The sequence below is a fragment of the Protobothrops mucrosquamatus genome, unplaced genomic scaffold (assembly GCF_001527695.2).
Source record: "Protobothrops mucrosquamatus isolate PMUCROS unplaced genomic scaffold, P.Mucros_1.0 scaffold2114, whole genome shotgun sequence".
In the NCBI taxonomy this organism is placed as follows: Eukaryota; Metazoa; Chordata; class Lepidosauria; order Squamata; family Viperidae; genus Protobothrops; species Protobothrops mucrosquamatus.
The window spans coordinates 63,782-81,060 of NW_015388215.1; the positions used below are offsets into that span (position 1 = coordinate 63,782).

The window sequence follows — 17,279 nt, forward strand, 5'->3', positions numbered from 1 at the left end:
ATATATATATATATATATATATATATATATATATATATATATATAAATTTTGAATTTGATTTTAAAAACTAAGCAAAAATCATGTTCTTGGCTGCTTCATACATTTGCAGAAATAGGGGAGTTATTATAGGGAATAGAGAACACTAACAGGATTTTATCTTGCTGGGGATTAAGACTGCCAAATACTCTCTCAATAAGATTGGTAAATTCTTTGACATTCCTGCCTTCTGTTGTTCTTGAAACACATGCCAAATTGCTGATAATCTGTAATCAGCCTATTACATTTTACCTGTCTGAAATAACCACACTAAAAGTCATATTCTAGTTTTAAATCATTCAATGACTAGCTCAGTGATTAGAATATAAGAATTGGGATAGGAGGTTTGCAGGCATAACCTTATTTTCATTTTTTAAATGCTGGAGATTACCTACTTACTTGTGTGTTTGTTTAATTAATTTATTGGCTGCCCATCTTAACTCAGGATAACTCTGGGTGGCTTACAATCATAAAAAATAAAAAGAATACAAAGATAAAAACATAAATAAAATACTACACACAGCCCAATTAAAAGATGGAGCGGGCGGGAACAGGAGGGCGGGAGGAGGTGGATCTATTGTTACTCGATCAACCACCTCCGCTGTGATGCTCCATTATTGGACCCCAAGTCAACTGGCAGAGCCAGGTCTTTATGCTCGTACAACAGGTTGGGAGGGTTGGGGTCAACCTCACTCCAGGGGGCAAGATATTCCAGAGGGCAGGTGCAATGGCAGAGAAGGCCCTTCCGCTGGAGAGTGCCAGCCAGAATACCCAGGCTGATGGGGCCTGCAGCATGCCTCTCTCTGCCGGCACAAGTGGGGTGGGCCCATCCCTCAAGTAGCCTGGACCTATGCCAGGAAGATGATTGCCAACACCTTGAATTGTATCCAGAAGCAAACTGGCAGCCAATGCAGCTCACAGAGCAGTGGTGTTCCAAGGGCCATTCTTGGGCCCCCCAAGAACTTCTGGCATTGCTGCACTCTGCACCAGCTGTAACCTCCAAGTGTTCTTCAAAGGTAGCCCCATGTGGAGTGCACTGTAAAAGTCCAGTTGTGAGATGACTAGGGCATCAATGACTGAGTGCAGGGACTCCTGATCCAGGAAAGGCCACAACTGGTGCACAACCCAAAGTTGTGCAAAGGCTCCCCTAGCCGTGACTGCCACCTGCTCTTTGAGCAAGAGTCGTGAGTCCAGGAGAACCCCCAAGTTGTAGACAGAACCCCCCTGGGGCAATGCCACCCCATCCAGGATTAAAGATGACAGAGTCATCTATATTATATATATTTACATAAAATATATTTATTTATATTTATATTGAGTTATATGTATAAATCTGTATATGTATAAATTGGATCCTAATAAGAACTCTGAAGATATAATATAAAATTAATACATTACATATTGGCAGAATAAAACCAGCATAAGAAAGAACAATGCAACCAGGATGATCAGAACTTTAGGGAGAGAAATCATTAAAGTTGGGTAAAAATGTTATCGCCTACTTGAAAATAAGGGAAAGTAAGTTCATTCCATCTATTTATGCCAACAGGATAAATACAACAGTTTGAACTGTTGCCTGCCCCTGATCAAAAGAAAATACTTGCTAGTCAAACCCTTACAAAGGATTTGTTGAACAAAATAAACCCATTCTTTTTCCAAAGTTCTCAAACTGGCCTGAAGCTACAGATTTTTAAAAGCAATTATGCAACAAAGAACGAAGCTGTGAAGGAAGCCACAATGGCAGGTTTGCAGTCCTTTTCCTTCAGAACCCAACACCATGGTATAACTTGGACAATTTCCCTATTCAAAAAAATTAGCTGTGCTAGAAATCAATTAAACCCATCAAAGGTTGGTCAAAGCAGGAGTGGAAGGGTGGGGTGGATTTCTGGGAATTTTGAACAGGGAGATACATATTCTGACGCCAGATGAGTAGTTAAAGAAAAACGAAAAAGCATTTTGTGTTAATGCCAACCACATGGGTCCCCTCTCTACAAAGGGCTGGAAGAAATGCAATTTGTATACCACACAGAGATGCTTCACTTCATCAAAGAAACCACTTTATGCACCAGCTAATCAATAGAGAATGCTTGCCACAAAGTTCCACTTCAAAGCAAAGAGTCCAGGAAGATGACAAAGTACACAATGCTTATTCTTGTCTTCTCTTGTCTCTCTCTCTTTTTTTTTTTTTCCATCAGAGAGGGTGGGAAAACTCTCCAGTGCTGGAGACTTTTTAAAATCTTTCATGGATATAGGCTTGTTAGTGAAAGAGACAACTGGGAGTTGATCTTAGCTGGATTGGCCAAAACTGTTTTGGTCTTGAGTGCAGAACAAACTGGGATCTTAGACCATCCACCGCAACAGAAAGCTGTAGGACAGATTCTAGGCAGAGAAGAACAACCTAGTTCCTCGGCCTAATCACCCCTTGCAAGCTCAGATTTTGGTAATAGTATCTGAGGATCTTTAGCAGCTTGCTTAGGAGAGAAAGAAGAAGAGATGCCAAAAAGAGAAAGAATTGCTGCCCCATATACTTTTAATCCTGTCTCCACTCATTTCTGGTTTCAGCTCCAGGCACTACTGCCCTGCAGCAGCCAACAGATTCCTTCTGAAGGCCACAGGTCCTTCACAGTGAAAGAATCTCTCAGCTTAGAGGATGCAGGTTTTCATATGCCCATCTTTCCCCATCTGGCTAAAGCTGCTTCACCATTCCTGCCATCTAATCACTGCCAATTCATAGAAATGCTGCAGTCATCATGTCGGTGGCTTGGACAAATGGTCCAGATGTCTCTTCACTCAACCAAAGAGGCCAAGCTATAGGCCTGAAACATGTTGGAAGAAGTCATCTAGGTAAGGAAGGCAGCCAAACCAGGCCACAGTAGCAGAAAGTCATAGAATCATAGGACTGGAAGGAACTTCTATTCCAACCCCCTGCCCAGAAGGACACCTTATACCATCCTGGACAAATGGCTTCCCAATCTTTTCTTGAAAACCTTCAGTGATGGAGTACCACAACTCCAGGAGGCAAGCCATTCCACTAATTAATTGTTCCCACTGCCAGGAAGTTTTTCCTTAGGTCTAGGCTGGATCTTTCTTTGACCAGTGTCTATGAAGATTCTCAGTCATCCAGGTCATGGTTGTCCCAAAGCTGCTTTTTCAAGAGGCAACTGGACTTTCTTGGGTTGTTTTTTTTTGAAGATGTTTTGCTTCTCATCCAAGAAGCTTCTTCAGCTCTGACAGGATGGTGGAGAACGCAAGGATTTATATTCCTTGCAGATAGCTGGTCATTTGCATTTTTTTAGAGAGTCGTTGAGGCCACTTGGATGTTTATCTGTGTCCTTGGGGTCACCTGAGTAGTGCAAATGGAGGTGGAGCCTTCTTGGAATTGCTGAAAGGACTGCGTTGTAGACTGGAGATAGATGATGTCATATCCCTCCCCCTCTGTTGAGCAGTCCATCTGCTTTTAAAAGACCAAGGCCACTCTTTTGAAGATAGCAAAGTCCACATTTTGGACAGAGATGACCACTGGCTTGAAAGATGGGTCAAGGAGGCCATCTATGTCAAAATTGAACAGTCCTCTCTCAACAGAGGGGAAAGGATATAACATCATCTCTCTCCAGTCTACAACACAGTCCTTTCAGCAGTTTCAAGAAGGATCCACATACATTTGTACTACTCAGGTGACCCTGAGGACACAGATAAACCTCCAAGTGGCCTCAACATCTCTCTAAAAGAATGCAAATGACCAGCTGTCTACAAGGAATATGAATCCTTCCATTCCCTACCATCCAGTCAGAGCTGAAGAAGCTTCTTGGATGAGAAGTGAAACATCTTCAAAGAAAAACAAGAAAGTCCAGTTGCCTCTTGAAAAGGCAGCTTTGGGTCTCTTTGACAAGCTTCTACCCATTGCTACTTGTCCTACACTCAGGTGCTTTGGAGAATAAGTTGACTCCCCCATCTTTATGACTACTCCTCAATACTGGAAGACAGTTATCATGTCACTCCGGTCCTTCTCTTTGATAGGCTAGACCAGGGGTAGGCAACCTTGGCTCTTTTATGACTCGTGGACTTCAACTCCCAGAATTCCTGAGCCAGCCAAGCTGGCTCAGGAATTCTGGGAGTTGAAGTCCACGAGTCATAAAAGAGCCAAGGTTGCCTACCCCTGGGCTAGACATACCCTGTTCCCTTAACCATTCATCATAAGTAAATAGTGCTACCACTAAAGTGGCTTCTCTCAAAATTGAAGCAGGAAGGAGAGGTCCCCTGCCAGTCCACCAAACATCATTCTTCTGTCTGCCAAACCCATGATCTGATCTAGCCCTTATAATGAGAAAAGGAGGACAGGAGACGTCTGCCTGTTCCTCTGCTCTCACGAGACACACACTGACCTAAATCTTATTGGATTACCTTTACATTAATAATGTCAATGCTGATTTATCGTATTTAGTCATCCCACCCCCCGTATCTACTTAGGAGTTCTTGTTGTTGTCAACAGTCTACAGAATCAACAATAACCATATTTGGAATGCTAAACTAACAGGCTATTAATTAGCATTCTACAAACCAATCTGAATTAGGGCTGATTGCTGGAACATTTGTCTTAGTAAATATTTCATTTTGAAACAAAGTAGTTCCTTAGGGATAAGGATGTGTCTGAGCTAAACAGAAGGGCTTTGAACACTTTCTCATATGATGGCCTTTGCGGAGAAAAATTAACAATATCTACCCTAACAAACTACTCTGAAATAACCTTTATTGAGCTCAATCACCATAGACAGAGGATTGAAGCCAAAATTTGAATAATCAGCCAGTAAACTGAAATTTAGTTGATAAATTTAAATTTAGTTGATTAATTTTTCTTCATTAAATATCTGGACTACCCACCCTATCTACCCAAAAGGACAACAACCATACATTTAAGGCATTTCCACCTCCACTACTCTGCCAAGGAAGAATATATAGGAAAAATATATATACAAACATACTGTCAAAAATCTGTACAATACCCAGTTCCACTCCTTTGTCAACCTGGGCTTGTTAACACTGACTGAAACCAATCTTGGTGATTCCATCCCCTCTTAAATAATGTAGTCATGTGTCACACTCATATATGTATGTGTTCATATGTGTCTGTGTATATATACCTGCCTCAAAGTTCCAGCAAATATGAAAAGATCAGGTTCTATTAGTTGAACAATTAATTGAATAGGGAGTAGTGATTTACTGACTCTTCTTACTGGAAAGCACCTTGAAGAAATCCACAAAATCTTAAGATTTACATTGAAATATATGGAGAAAGGCCTTTCTTCAAATGATGTGGTCCCATCCCATAATATTTTCATCTTGATTTATGCTCTTTGTGGACATGATCTACAGTTTCTCCCCTCCCTCCCCCCATTTAGGGTCATCCAGCAAAGAACAATAGTAGAAAATTCCGGCTAAGAAAAAAAAAGGCATGCTACATCCAAACAAATAAACCACATTATGGCTGAATGTGATGGTCTTTTTTCATACAAAATAGCGGTGTACCAATATCTCAGGGGTTGCCACAAAGAAGACGGAGTCAAGCTATTCTCCAAAGCGCCTGAAGGCAGGACAAGAAGCAACGGGTGGAAACTAACCAAAGAGAGAAACAACCTAGAACTAAGGAGAAATTTCCTGACAGTTAGAACAATTAACCAGTGCAACAACCTGCCTCCAGAAGCTGTGAATGCTCCAACACTGGACGTTTTTAAGAAGAGACTGGACAGCCATTTGTCTGAAATGGTATAGGTCAAGATTTCCTGCCTGAGTAGGGGGTTGGACTACATGACCTCCAAGGTCCCTTCCAACATCATCATCATCATCATCATAATCATCATCATTATGGATCATCGCACAGTCAGCCAGATGTTCAAACTGGATTTGGCATTTTGTCTACCTATCGAGTCCTTACCAAGGACGTGGGATAGGCAGACGTGGATGTTTGATGTTATTACAGATATCGTCACAGGATGGAGGCGGTTCCTAGTAAGGCCGCCTTTTGCAATTGACTAATGGCGAATTTGTCAATGCCAATGGTGTTCAAGTGGTGCTCCAGTTGTTTTGGGATTGCACCCAAGGTGCCTATTACTATTGGTACTACCCTTGCTTCTCTTTGACACAGTCATTCTATTTCTATTTGTAGGTCTTTGTATTTTGTTATCTTCTCCAGTTCTATTATTATTATTATTATTATTATTATTATTATTATTATTATTATTATTATTATTATTATTATTATTATTATTATTACATTTCTCTTCTTTAATTTTGCTTTAGCATCTGAGGCAAAGTCTGCATTGTGTAGACACAGGTGGTAATCTGCTCTCTTCATAAAGTGGCTTCTGCGGTAGGAAGGCAAACAGTTAAGGCTACTGTCCAATATCATCTCTGGACCCTCAGAGTATTTTCCACATCCCAATAGACTGTTCTGTTTTTTTGTTTCTGATCAGCAAGCTGCCTTTTCAACGAGGCATCGGGGTGCAACCATCCACAATCCTGTTCCCCACAAATACATAGGAACTTATATGATAACCAGAAGCACTCTGGGAAATAAAGATTAAGTAGGGTGCTGTACTCTATAGCATCTCAACCTCCCACGTAACTGTGCTTTTCTTCATTAACATAATCCCCAAAAAAGACATTCAGGTAGGTTAGGGAAGTTGACAGTGAGCAAGGGAAACATTCATTAATACGGTGTTCCTGCAAGATTTGATGAATATACCCTTTTAGACATGATTTTCATTTTGAAAGTGGACTCAGTCAAAGTTTGGCTAAAGCCTAAGTTAGCCCATGATTTTGCTGTGGGAAAGATACTATACTCTAGGACAAATGAACATGTAGACAAAAAGACAGCTATTGTGGGTGGAGAGAATAGACCCATATTCCACATATGCCATTCTCATCTGATTACTCCTTACCTTTCAGTTTCTCACCAAACATAGTAAGGAAGACAGTGAAGTTGATGGCACCTGGAGCTTCCTTGATCATTGCTTCCAACTCTTCCATTTTAACATTCATACGCCCTGTGATGTAATATTCTGATTATATACTATGAAAGCCAAGGAAATATCAAATGCAGTAATGAATAAAGTCACTATGGCCTGGGAGAACAGAAGATAATTGCTCAAATATTACTAATATTACCAGGCCAAATAAGGCTTCTATATATGAGAGGCCCTTGGTGCTCTTTGAACTTGGTTGTTTTCTTGCAGATGTTCCATTACCAAACTAGGTAAAATCATCAGTACACCAATGATGTTACCTAGTTTGGTAATGAAATGTCTGCAAGAAAACAACCAAGGTCATAGAGCACCAAGGGCCCTCATTCCAACCCTGAGTTCCAAATATTCTCCTCTATTGCTTCTATATGTGTTCCATATTTTGATATTTCAATTTGACTATCTAATTTCACTGAAGTTATTAGACTAACTACAGTATATAAACTAATTCCTCTTGGTGAATAAGCTGGCAACTCTTGGCTATCAGCTGTAGCCACCCTGTGCTACATGCAAGATCCCCTGCTAATGATAGGGAGAGCGTCAATCAATTTTAGCAGGATTGGCCAGCATTGCACAAGCTCAGTTAAACTCCAGTTTTCCCCATCCATGTATATGCTGTTCCAGGCAATTCAGGATCTCTAACTTACAGGCTGTCTTTACTGGCCAACATACTGCTGCCCATATGCCAACGAAGAAGTACTTGCAGTGTGCTGATACACACCCAGGATAACCCCTCCTCCGAAGAAACTTCTTTTAAAAATAAAAGGCTATCAGCAAATGACACATTTTTCTGTGATTCTTTGTCTTTACCCAGTGCGGCAAAAGTGTCTCTCAGGTCAGCCTTGTCAATGAAGCCATCTCGGTTCTGATCCATGATAGTGAATGCCTATTGAAGAGCAAAACGTGAATCAACATTTGGAATCTTGCAATCCAGAATGCTCTTCGACTCTTTGGATCAGAAGACAGGAGCCTCTGTTCTTTAATGACCATTCAATGGTATAACAGACTTTTAAAAAGCTACTTATGACTTGTCCTCCAAGTTACAGCTGCCAACCTAAGCCCAAAGTCATGTGAAGACATTTCAGACCCTTGGCAACTGACTCGCATTTACAACTGGTGACAGTGGTGTCCAGTCATGTGACTGTGATTTGCAACGATTTATATTATGGCAAAAGACACCCATTGGATATGCTGGATTCACTTAATGACCATGAAATTCACTTAACAACTGCAGTGACTTGCTTTATGACCATGGTTGTAGAATTGAGTTCGGTCATGTGGTATCTTGAATTATGACTGCAATGAAATGACCAGAATCCCAGGCTGTGTTGTGGTCATAATTCGAGAACTACCTGTAAAGCATCCCAATCCTTACTCTGATAGTTGCTACTCCACCTTTTTCTATGTAGCCTTGCAAGTATAGGCAATCTGATAGGACCCCAGCCTGAGATAACCTGCCTAGAATGTCTCTCAAAGCTTGCCTGAGATCAGGTGTCAAAACTGTGACAATGCTTGCCACAGGGCCCTCAAATGTTTTACAGAAAGATTCCTGCAGAATAGTTTAATTTCTTGCAATTTGGCCTTCTGTTTATAATCCTCCTTCTAGAGCACGGGTGTTAAATTCGCCACGTCACGTGACGTGTCACGACATATTGTGACTTCTTTGCATTGCCGGAGCTGGGGTGGGTGCGGCCTCCATATGATGCAACCGGTCTGCGGGCTGCCAGTTTGACAACCCTGTTCTAGAGTGTATGATAAATAAATAAAGACTCCCTTGTTTAATTTTTACTTTTTAAAATAAATATCCTGAGCAGTTAAATAACTATTAAATTGTCTAGCCAGATTAAATAGGATGATGATGATGATGGATGATGATGGATGATATTAAGAATTTCCACCATCACAAACAGGAATGATTTTTAATCTTTTTCAATTATCTCAGCACAATCTTAACCAATCCCACTTGATGCTTCCCAGGTGTGTTGAAACTGCAGTTCATATTATCCCCAGCTAGCATGGCCATTATCCACGTTGGCTGCATATGTTGGGAATTGCAGTCCATCACATATGAATGGCAGACTTCAAATTTCAATCAAACCCCTTTGATTTAGCAAATAAAGCTTTAACTGCTGCTCTTTTAAAATTGCAAGTTATCTGTAAATCATCTGCTCTGCTTCATAAATAAGATGTACTTGCAGCATCAAATTGTCTTTTTTCCAGTCTACTGGATGTTAAGTTTATTATTCCAGAGCTAGGTCGGTTTCCAAGAGCCCTTAGTAGCAACTGTGTGATCCAAGTTTTGTCTTTTTTGTACAAGCAAAGATGTCACAAGTACATAGGACAAGGCTTCCACTGTGTGGACACAGCCTTGACTTCTTTGTGTCCTGCCCTCCCTCCAGGATGCTGCTGCCATCCCCAGACATCCTGCTTTCCAGGACAAATGACATTACAGGTAGGGTTACAATGGAAATTGGGACACAATGTCCCATGATTGTGTCACTTAGCAGTTGCAACTCTGGCAGACTTAATTGCCATCATTAAGTGAGGACCACACATATTAAGTAAGGCTCTCACGTGATCACAGCTTCTGAATTCCTGAGGGTATTGATCTTGTGCGTGGGAAGTTGGCAGGGAATGTCACAATTCACGATTGTGTGACTGTGGGGATGTGGCAATGGTTGGAACTGCAAGGACCTGTCATAAGTACCACTTGTCCAGTGCTATTGTAACTTTGAACTACTGAACAAGTAGACATTAAATGAGGACTACTTGTAAGCCCTTCTCCCCACCATTCACAACTCAAAAATGGAAATGACTCACATTAGATGCCAGCTCTGCCTCCAAACTCTTTTGTCCTCCATAATAAAATTTCCACCCCACAGGACCATTTAAGAAAGAAAGACTCCATATTAATTTATCTTACCAATCATTAATTTAAAATCATGAAGCAATGAATGGAATGTACCTCCTTAAATTCCTGAATCTGGCTTTGTTCAAACATAGACAAAACATTGGCGCTGCCCTCTTCTTTCCTCTGCTTTGCCATTTTGGGAGCCTATGAATTAAAAACAAGAAGAATCATATTAAAGGAGTCGTTTGCAAACCACCTTGAAGTTCCTGAAGAGCTCTTAATACCTGCTAAGGTCCTGTAGAAGGAATCACCTTGAGGAACAGGAGGAAGAGGCACTATCAAGACTTTGGTCAGATAAAAGGGATCTGAGTCTGGGACAGAACTGTAACCTGAGAAAGCATCTCAGACCAGACCCCTCTAGTTCTCAAAAAGATAAAGGGAAGGAGGCATATTCAGATTTACAAGACTCTGTTATTGTAACCCTATAATAAAAGTATTAGCATTCATGACTTTGGTTTCCTAGTTTGGTCTATCTTGAAGGACTAACAGGTCCCTGATACACTGGTATGATATTGTTTCAACCAGGTTTGTGTTGGGGGGGGGCAGAGGGATCAAAACAGTTAAGATGGTGGCCACAGTTATGCAATCACAGCTCAACCCTCTGATGTGCCATATAGAAATAAGAAAATAGAAAATTAACAGCATGTACAGTAACCAGAACTATGATCAAATATAATGCAGCTCAAAAGCACTTTCCACAAATCCAAACCTCATGGTAGTTATTATTAATGGTAAAACATATTACTTAATAACTTGATTTAATTAGCACCATTACTAACAGTTAACCTATTGTTAGTAGATTTTATAAGTTCTAGTTTCTTTTAGTATAAAGTGGTTACCTATTTGATATTCCATTTTGCCATTAGAGTTGGAGAAATCTAGCTTTTTAATGTCTATTTTGCATTTTTTTTGTGTGTTCTATAGATATCTATTTCTGTTTGCACAGTTAGTTTCTAAGTGCAACATAATTAATGTATTATTGTTGTTGCTACATTGTTCCATTGCTAATAGTAATGATTTCAGAAACTCCTTAATGCGGATAACATACAGTAGTGGCCAAAATTGTGGAAACTTTTTGGGAAAAGTATATTTTTGAGGTTTGATGGCTAATAACACCACCCTTTTTTTGGAGTAGTACCATAAAATTATATATCAATGGAAAGATAATTTAATCAAGAATGTAATGCAACAAAGTTTGTTCAATTATCTGTACTGTATTCTATGAAAAGTTATAGCCAAATAACCAGAAAAAGGAAACACAACTTGCTTAGGTTGATATCAGGTAACTTTCCTTCATCTGATTGTAGCCAATGAGCATGAGTGTTTAGAGAGCCAATCAGGTGTCACCTTGTTTTGCCAATGAGCCAATCAGATCACAGTAGGATTCAGTTATTGATGTCATGTATTGAAGCTGAGAGGAGGACATTTGTCAGTGTGTTATGTGATCGCTATCAAGTTGGTTGGGGTTTTTTTGTGTTCTTTCATTTAGTGAGCTTGTAAAACGTAATAAAATTAAATTAATGGTGCAAAGAGTTGACTGGTCGCCCAGAAAGCGATGTAAACTAGTATTATTAAGTGAACAAGGCTACCGTTATAAAGAAATTAGAAGAAAAATTGGTAGAAACTTAACCAAAGGTGGCATTTCTACTGTACACTTTTCCCAAAAGGTTTCCACAATTGTGGCCACTACTGTAGTTACATAGTATAGTCATTAGATGTCAGTAGACTAGGAATGGTGATTAATGTCTTTTCAGTTTCTCATTTTCCATTTGAATTAGTTTTCAGCAGCTTATTTTATTTATTTATTTTCTTAACAATTTTCTACATTGCCTATCTCACCTAAGTGGCTCTTGGTGGTTTACAAATAACAATGTAACATAACAAGATAATGTTTTGAAGGGTGCATGGAAGTTAATCTGTGCATATTCTCCAGTGTGCATGATTTTCTATGTCACTTGATCTGCATGAAGGTTAACAAGTAATTTTCTCTACTTGAATACATTTTAAATATTATTTTATTAATATATGCACTATGTCAGTTTTGGAGAGCAAATATTCTCTAGTCAATTTGATCTGAGAACTGCCTCACCAGTCTTAAGAGACAAATGTAGAAGAATAACTACCAGGTTAACCTGGGTTGTGTATTTGTGAAATGCAAATTGATCATCATCGTGGTCATCATCGTCAGAATGGATGAGGCAGAAATTTCCCACTCTTGTGGGTGGAATCAGCCCTAGAATTCTTTCCTCCTTTTCGAAATTAGATGTGTCTCTAAGAGTACTTTTAATTTCCACTCACCAAAATAATAAATCAACCTGCAAAGATAAAACCCGGAGGCTGAGCCAAGCTGTACTATCTTGGCCAAAGGTTTTGTTTTGTTTTCTTTCAAAGTTTAGGCTAGGTTTTCCTTGCAAGAATTCTTTACATTTTTCCCAGGTCAGGGAGTCAAGGAAAAAAGAGGAACACCTACAAGCACTAAATGTAAATCAGGGCTACCATTCAGAGGCATGGAAAGGCAGAATTAGTTCAGAACTAAGATGCCAAATAGAGAAATACACACACACACACACAAATACAGTACAGGTAGTCCTCAACGTACAACAGTTCATTTAGTAACCATTCAAAGTTACGATACAGAAGAAAGTGATTTATGACTGTTTTTCACACTTACAACCGTTGTAGCACCCCCGGGGTCATGTGATCAAAATTCAGACGCTCGGCAACTGATTCATATATATGACGGTCGCAGTGTCCCCGGGGTCATGTGATCAACTTTTGCGACCTCCTTATAAGCAAAGTCAATGGGGAAACCATATTCACTTAACAACTGTGTTATTAACTTAACAGCTGCAGTGGTTCACTTAACAACTGTGGCAAGAAAGGTCGTAAAATGAGGCAAATTCACTTAATAAATGTTTGGCTTAGCAACAGAAATGTTGGGCTCAATTACAGTATGTCGAGGACTACCTGTACTTAGAGTGTAAAGTGTGGTGAAGAGATGTGCCCAATTGCCTCTCTTTGCGGCTCAGTTAGATCACATGCTAGAGATCCGTTCAGATCCCCGGGGCTAATTTCATTCAAAACTCTTTAACCAGATGCTCAATTTGCTCAGTTTCTGGATTTAGGCAATACACCGTATCACAAACTCACCAAATGGTCTGACTGAGGCTAGCACTACAGACGACCACTACTCACTACTACCCAAACCTGGCTGAAAAACAGTAACTGTGAGAGTCCTAGTGGACGATCACTTAAACATGAGCCAGCAGTGTGTGACAGCAGCCAAAAAAGCTAGTACAATCCTGGGTTGTATAAATAGAGGCATATAGAATCAAAATCACATGAAGTATTAGAACCACTTTATAAAGCCTTAGTAAGGCCAGACCTGGAACACTACATCCAGTTTTGGTCACCATACTACAAAAAAAGATGTTGAGACTTTGGAAAAAGTACAAAGAAGAGCAACTAAGATGATTAAAGGCCTGGAGACTAAACCATATGAAGAACAGCTGCAAGATTTGGGAATGGCCAGTCTAGAGAAAAGAAGGACTAAGGGGGCAGTATTCCAGTATTTGAGAGGCTGCCACAAAGAGGAGGGGGTCATTTTATTTTCCAAAGCACCAGAAGGCAGGACAAGAAACAATGGATGGAAACTAATCAAGAAGAGAAGCAACCTGGAATTAAGGAAAAACTTCCTAACAGTGAGGACAATTAACCAGTGGAACAGCTTGTCTTCAGAGGTTGTAGGTGCTTCATCACTAGAGGTGTTTAAGAAAAGACTGGATAGCTACATCTGAAATGGTATAGGGTCTCCTGCTTGAGCAGGGGGCTGGACTAGAAGACCTCCAAGGTCCCTTCCAGCTGATTCTGATTCAAGAATCAAAGGCCAAAATTGATGCATTAATAGATTTAGCTCTGTATGAATGCATATGCTAGCTCTTTGGCAGACCTGGTTAAACATGTGAACACAATATGTCAAGGAAGTAAAAAAAAAATTTAAAAATCCAGAGGGTAAAAAATAATAATAATGGTGTTTTAATTATTTTTTGATGGAAAAAAACCAGCCACAAGCAGGCTGCAACCATTCTACTTTTGGACAATAATTGGCAATTCCTGGCAGAAAACAAGCCATCCTGGATGACTGTTTTTTTGACTAGTAAGCAAAACCCAGCCAACCAGAATGGCTATTTTTTTTTTGTCAGCAAGGAACAAGATGTGCATCAGAAGCATTTGAGCATGTACAATAATATTGGTAGCCATGCTCCAACATGCTATGACTTGCAGGCGCATAAAGAACTTCCAGAGTGTTGCCATTCCTTGTTCTGCTCTATTGCAGACATCAGAAATTTGGAAAGTATTTGAAAAGCCTTCTTCTCCTTCTCCTTCTCCTTCTCCTCCTCCTCCTCCTCCTCCTCCTCCTCCTCCTCTTACCTATTATTATTATTATTATTATTATTATTATTATTATTATTATTATTATTATTATTATTATTATTATTATTATCTTTATAAAGACAAAGTGAATTTGTTCACTACAAGGAAAGGAAAGGTAGAATTACAAATGTATATGACTGAACATATTTGCAATAGAAATTATTTTAGAAAATGTTTTGGTTTGAGCTACAATGGTGCATTGTCTTCTTCAATGAATAGCAAGGGATTCGGTGTATCAGAAACATTTCTTACATAAGGCATGACAGATTCTGTCTCTAAAACTTTGAAGGGGATCTGAGATCTCACAAGAACTCTTCTTAGCATAGAAATCTTTTAAAATGTAATTCAGCAAGTCATGAAGATGTCCATGGGTGACATTAGACAGAACTAAATAATACTATATATAAATATAGTATTTATACAATACTATATTTCTAAACTTTGTTAGTGCAATTCTTTAAAAAAAAAACACTACCATGCATCAATTTCCAGCCTGTCAGTTTGAGGCTGTTGGTTTACTGTATTCTATCTTTAATGCATATAAATTGATGCAACATAAGAAATCGATTCAGTTCCTGTTATTAGCTGCCAGGTTTTTTATTACATAACACTGGAAAAATAAAATACATATTTTACTATACTTTGGCATTTAGAAGTGTGGAAATTTCTTTGAATTAAAAATTGAAACCAGCCAGTGTTTTTGGAAACCCTACCATCTAAGGATAAATTTTGGCCATATTAAAAATATTTTTATAATATATTATTTTGATTTAAATGTAATTTTGGACAGAATCATTGAATATGGATGATTAAAATGTATTTCTCAAGATCTTCTATGTTTTTACAAACATACATTTGAACATTTCTACGTTCTCTTTTTTCTGATTCGTTTTTTTTCCTCTGATGTATGTCTTTTTTAAAAATTACTTTCTGTTTTTGTTATGCAAAAAATAATAATAATAAAGACCCTTAATTCCATTTGGGAGAAAAGGAAGATTTCATTTCATCTCTCACAATGAAAAGTTGATTCCAAATGAGGCTGACAATTGTTTTAAAAAAAGAGCATTAAAAGACAAGACTTTCCATAATATGATGAGTATTAATTCAGATAGCATCCATTAGTCTTCAGCTCACTTTGCAGATATTTTTAAATATTTAAAATTAAGCTTCAGTATGTATTTTTCAGCCAGTCAAAAATGTTGGGTCCTTTGTAAAGTTATTCAGAGAGAAGCAAAAATAGCATTTCAGAATTCTCCACCAAGTTAGAATTACTTTCTATCAATTACTTTGGAAAAGAAGGCATTCTCCAACAACTTCTCAAAGGCAAAATATTACTGATGGAATAACTCATTGGTGGAGTTGTCTTGCCATGTCTTTTGCGGGGGAATTACAGGTGCCCCCTGACTTATGACCACAACTGAGCTCAAAATTTCCGTTGCTAAGTGAAACATTTATTAAGTGAATTTTGCCCCATTTTACGACCTTTCTTGCCACAGGTGTTAAGTGAATCACTGCAGGTGTTAAGTTAGTAACACGGTTGTTAAGTGAATCTGGCCTCCCCATTGATTTTGCTTATCAGAAGATCACAAAAGGTGATCACATGACCTTGGGACACGGCAATCGTCATCAATATGGACCAGCTGCCAAGCATCTGAATTTGATCGTGTGACCATGGGGGGATGTTGCAATGGTTGTAAGTGTGAAAAATGGTCATAGGTAACCTCGAATGGTCACTAAATGAGCTGTTGTAAGTTGAGGGCTACCTGTAATGAAAAGATGGGAAGTGAGAGAGGCTGTAAGTTGTTGAACATTTCCATAATGTTATTGGAGGTGGTCAGAACTAAATACAAGAATATCATCTGTCACCCATGAGAATTTCTCTGAAATTCTTTGTTCCTTTGGGAGACAGATGTTTCTTGCCATCAAGTTCCTAAATTGGGTGAGAACAAGTACAGAAGAAGAAAGGATCCAAAGTAAATGTGCTGGACCCACACGCTAGTCCAAGAGGGGTTCTTTTTGTCACTGGACACCAAGACACAGTACAGGCGGACTCTCAGTTATAAAAGAGTCCAGTTGTGTGAATGCTTAGAAGGGACTGGTCCTTCTAAGCAGAGAACCTCTGATTTGCACTGGTGGACCACAAGCCTGTGAAATCATGAGGCAAGCACAAGAGTTTCTTGTGTCGTGATGGCATGCTTTTGCCAGACTGACTCATTGGACATAACTACCACCACCCCTATGTGGATGTCGCTGCTCTGGACCCATTTGGACCTTTGCCAAGGTTTATCATCTAGGTATCACTGATGATGCAACAAGAAGAATCCTGCTTACCAAAACTAATTCCAATGATGGGGATTATGAAAGAATATAGCCAAGAGGGATATGGTTTAGAGCCGTTTCACACCGAGTCAGTATCACCCGTGGCTTTGCAAGCTTTCAGGGCAGAATTTTTCCAGTCCTACCTGACAATGCCATGGATTGAATTTGAGATCTGCAAGATTTCCATGTTTGTTTTCAGTTTTGCCCTAGAACTTGGAAGCCAATTAGTGAAATTTCATGATCTATAAGCTCCTTGAAAATAGTGCAGTAATTACTAGGATGTATTAATCAAGACCATATTTTGCCAGGTTAACTTTTTCTTATTTATAGAACTGATAAGTTCTAAACAGATTATGGGGACATGGTAAGCATAATAAAACTTGATTTTAGCAGTGCATTTGATAAAAAAAAGCTGTCAGAGCAATAATATCATTAATCGGAACCATTTCATTAGTCGGAACCATGACAAAAGCCCTCTAATCAATATACTAGTTAAATATGGGCTAGATGGCATGACAATTATGTAGCTGCCGTACTTTTTTTTTTTTTTTTTTTTTTTTTT

General features: G+C 39.1%; 1 protein-coding gene across 1 annotated transcript in view; it reads right to left on the reverse strand.

The window, feature by feature from the left end:
* The window catches only part of LOC107294827 (myosin regulatory light chain 2B, cardiac muscle isoform-like), a 22,744-nt gene extending 12,642 nt beyond the window's left edge, over positions 1-10,102 (reverse strand). Inside the window, exons 1-3 of the mRNA XM_015824093.1 lie at positions 10,019-10,102; positions 7,864-7,939; positions 6,973-7,077 (exon numbers count right to left, since the gene is read on the reverse strand). Coding sequence (XP_015679579.1) covers positions 6,973-7,077; positions 7,864-7,939; positions 10,019-10,099 — 262 coding nt within the window. The 5' untranslated portion in view covers positions 10,100-10,102. The remainder of the gene's footprint in view (positions 1-6,972; positions 7,078-7,863; positions 7,940-10,018) is intronic.
* Positions 10,103-17,279: the final 7,177 nt, after the last annotated feature.